Source organism: Atta colombica, unplaced genomic scaffold, assembly GCF_001594045.1.
Source record: "Atta colombica isolate Treedump-2 unplaced genomic scaffold, Acol1.0 scaffold239, whole genome shotgun sequence".
In the NCBI taxonomy this organism is placed as follows: domain Eukaryota; kingdom Metazoa; phylum Arthropoda; class Insecta; order Hymenoptera; family Formicidae; genus Atta; species Atta colombica.
Genome location: NW_017259337.1, coordinates 618,868 through 621,781, shown reverse-complemented (window position 1 = coordinate 621,781; position 2,914 = coordinate 618,868). Strand labels below are relative to the sequence as shown.

The 2,914-nt window shown below is 29.2% G+C and overlaps 1 protein-coding gene across 1 annotated transcript in view; it reads left to right on the top strand.

Annotated features, from left to right (window-relative positions):
• Positions 1-343: 343 nt before the first annotated feature.
• Positions 344-2,914, top strand: part of LOC108688806 (synaptic vesicle glycoprotein 2B-like) — a 5,959-nt gene continuing 3,388 nt past the window's right edge. The window contains exons 1-6 of the mRNA XM_018195226.1: positions 344-541; positions 1,119-1,343; positions 1,508-1,670; positions 2,160-2,281; positions 2,428-2,672; positions 2,798-2,914. The exon at positions 2,798-2,914 is cut by the window's right edge and continues 16 nt beyond it. Of these exons, the coding sequence (XP_018050715.1) occupies positions 469-541; positions 1,119-1,343; positions 1,508-1,670; positions 2,160-2,281; positions 2,428-2,672; positions 2,798-2,914 (945 nt within the window). The 5' untranslated portion in view covers positions 344-468. The remainder of the gene's footprint in view (positions 542-1,118; positions 1,344-1,507; positions 1,671-2,159; positions 2,282-2,427; positions 2,673-2,797) is intronic.

Below are 2,914 nucleotides of genomic sequence, written 5' to 3'. Positions count from 1 at the left end.
AAAGAAATGAAATTTTTTCAATGAGGAACATAATAGTATAATCGTGTTTCCTGATGATTAGGTAATTAAATCATCAGGCACGTGAATGTATTTAATTAAGTTGTCGATTTCGGTCGACAAATATTAGAATTGTAAGCATGGTACTGTACATGATAAATTAACTGGTTGAGTTTACTTAAGTGATAAAATTGTTTGAGTGATATTAAGCGATGAGCTCGAAAATATGACAAGAGAAAATATTTTTGAAAGTAAAGTGATTTCATCAGCTTGCGCGTGAAAGATTACTACAGAATCTATGCTGCATATATGCCGTATAATCACTGTTATCAGAACACTACTCACACAGAAGCTGTTTGAATGCGGCCCTGTTTTGACGTAGCTAAAATTGGGAAAATTATATCAGTTATTTTCTGAATTATGTATTATGTGATCATCGTTTGATATCTTTCGTAAAATAAATACTCTGTGATGTCGAAATCTAACAACAAACCTAATGTAATCGACATATTTGACAAGGAACAAATTCAACAACGAGATTCAAGTAAGTACACGATACTTGTAATTAAAAGAAATTTTGTTAAAAAGTAATTTTGAAATTTTTAAAATATTCTTGCTAAATATATATAAATTTCGATATTTTAAGCAAAACTATTGTTAATAAGAATTATTTAGCTTTGATTTATTTATATTTATTTATTTGGTACAAGTGTATATCGTATATTTTTTTATTTCAAAAATGACAATTCAAAAAGCAAAATTTTATTCCAGAAAAGAGATAAACATATTTTTTAATGTATAAAAGTTTTCTAATATAAAAAATATTTTTCTAACGTAAAAAATATTTTTTAACCTGACAAAAAATGATTTGATGATTTTTTTATAAAGTTAAACTAATGACTTTTGATGATTGATAAGATAGTGTTTACTTTTGTAACTCTTTCATGATAACTAAAAAAAATTACGTTTTCTGAGTTGTCACTTTTGAAGAAAGCAATGTAGCATGCGTGCTTGTGTGTGTGTGTGTGTGTGTGTGTGTGTGTGTGTGTGTGTGTGTGTGTGTGTGTGTAATAATTTTTAAAATTATATATACATATTTTCTAAATTACATATTTCGGTAGTTGTAATCGAAGATGAATCAAATGCGAAAATTGCGGATTTTGAGACAGCGATTACTGTCGCTGGGACCGGGAAGTTTCAATATCTTCTCATTTTTGCGATTATTCCGGCCTCCTGGGCATCGAGTATAGATACGGCTAATATGTCAATGATACTTCCATCGGCGGAGTGCGATTTAGGATTGTCATTGTTTGACAAAGGACTTTTGAATGCTGCTATCTACGTAGGTAAGTGCAATGTGTGACGTTTTCAATACATTTAAATTATTTCAAACGATAAAACTATTTTAAACTATTTTTAATTGATACTAAAATAGAAATATAAAAGGAAAAAAATAAATTTACAAAACAAAAAATTTATCGTAATTTATCCAAAGTTAAACTCGTGTTAGGTATGCTATTGAGCGGTTTTATATGGGGATACCTCGCTGACGTTAAAGGAAGGAAGAAGATCATAATATACGGCTATATGGCGGATGGTATATGCAATGTACTATCAGGATTTTCACAGAACTTCGAGACGCTTTTATTTTTCAAATTTCTCAGCGGCCTTATGTGAGAAAAATATTACATAAAATAATTTAAACTGCTATATATAAATAAATAAAAAATCAATACGGTTGAGATTTTAGTGTCTAATAATATATGTGTATGTGTGTGTTGTGTTAAATTCAATAACGCGCGCGCGCGCGCACACACTGCTATTTAAAAAAAAACAACAGCAGTATTCTTGGGATTATTTTTAAGTACAGTCTTAAAATATTTTTAGCTACCCAGATAACAAAAAGTATCTAAAATCATAAAACATTTTTTACAACTAAAAGACAATTTAAAGACATCTTATGTTACATTTTTAGACTTTGTATTGTTTGGATAATCACAGAGCCATAATAGCATTTTAAGCAGTCTTCAAATAAAAACAGGCTATATGAGTATCAGACAAAAACAAGTCTATTTTAATCTTATAATAATCTTTTACATTTATCATATAATTATATCATTAATACCATAATATAATGATTAATTAAACTTTAATTACATTAGTGTGTGTGGTCCATATGCCACTCTTATGGCATATAGCGCGGAATTTTATGGCGCCAGTGGTAGAACGAAGATTCCAATTCTCGTTGGCTTCTCGGTTTCGTTTGGATGTGTAGTGAATGCAGGTAAAACATTTCGGCATTTATTTATTATAATAGAATAGTTTACGAGGTCATTTATTATAGAAAATAAGTTATATAAATAATTATTGACAATAATTTTAATCTAATTTTTTGTGAAAATAAAAAAAATATTTAATGCATGCACTTAGCATTGGCTTGGCTAGTGATTCCTCAGCAGTGGTCAATTGTTCTTTGGGACGGTGCCTTTGTCTACAATTCTTGGAGAATCTTTCTGTCCCTTTGTGGAGTATCATCATTGATAGGTGTCTGTTGTCTCTCTTTCTTCCCAGAGAGTCCTAAATTTCTGATGACACAAAATCGTAATAAAGATGCTCTTGAAATTTTCAAAAAGATCTACAATATAAATACTGGTCTGCCTAAGGATAATTATCCTGTAAGCATAATTTTAATATAATAGTTTACATAATTGTAATAGTTTACATAAAATTATTTAAACAATTTATAAACAATTTATAAACAACAAAAATGTAAGTACCTCTATATACTTTTTATCGTTAGATACGTGCTTTGGATGATGTAAGTTTAAACAGTACAACTACAGAACAATCAAAATGTCAAAGCGGTACGAAAGCGAGCTTAAAGAACGGAATTCGACAAATGAAGCCCATGTTTTTG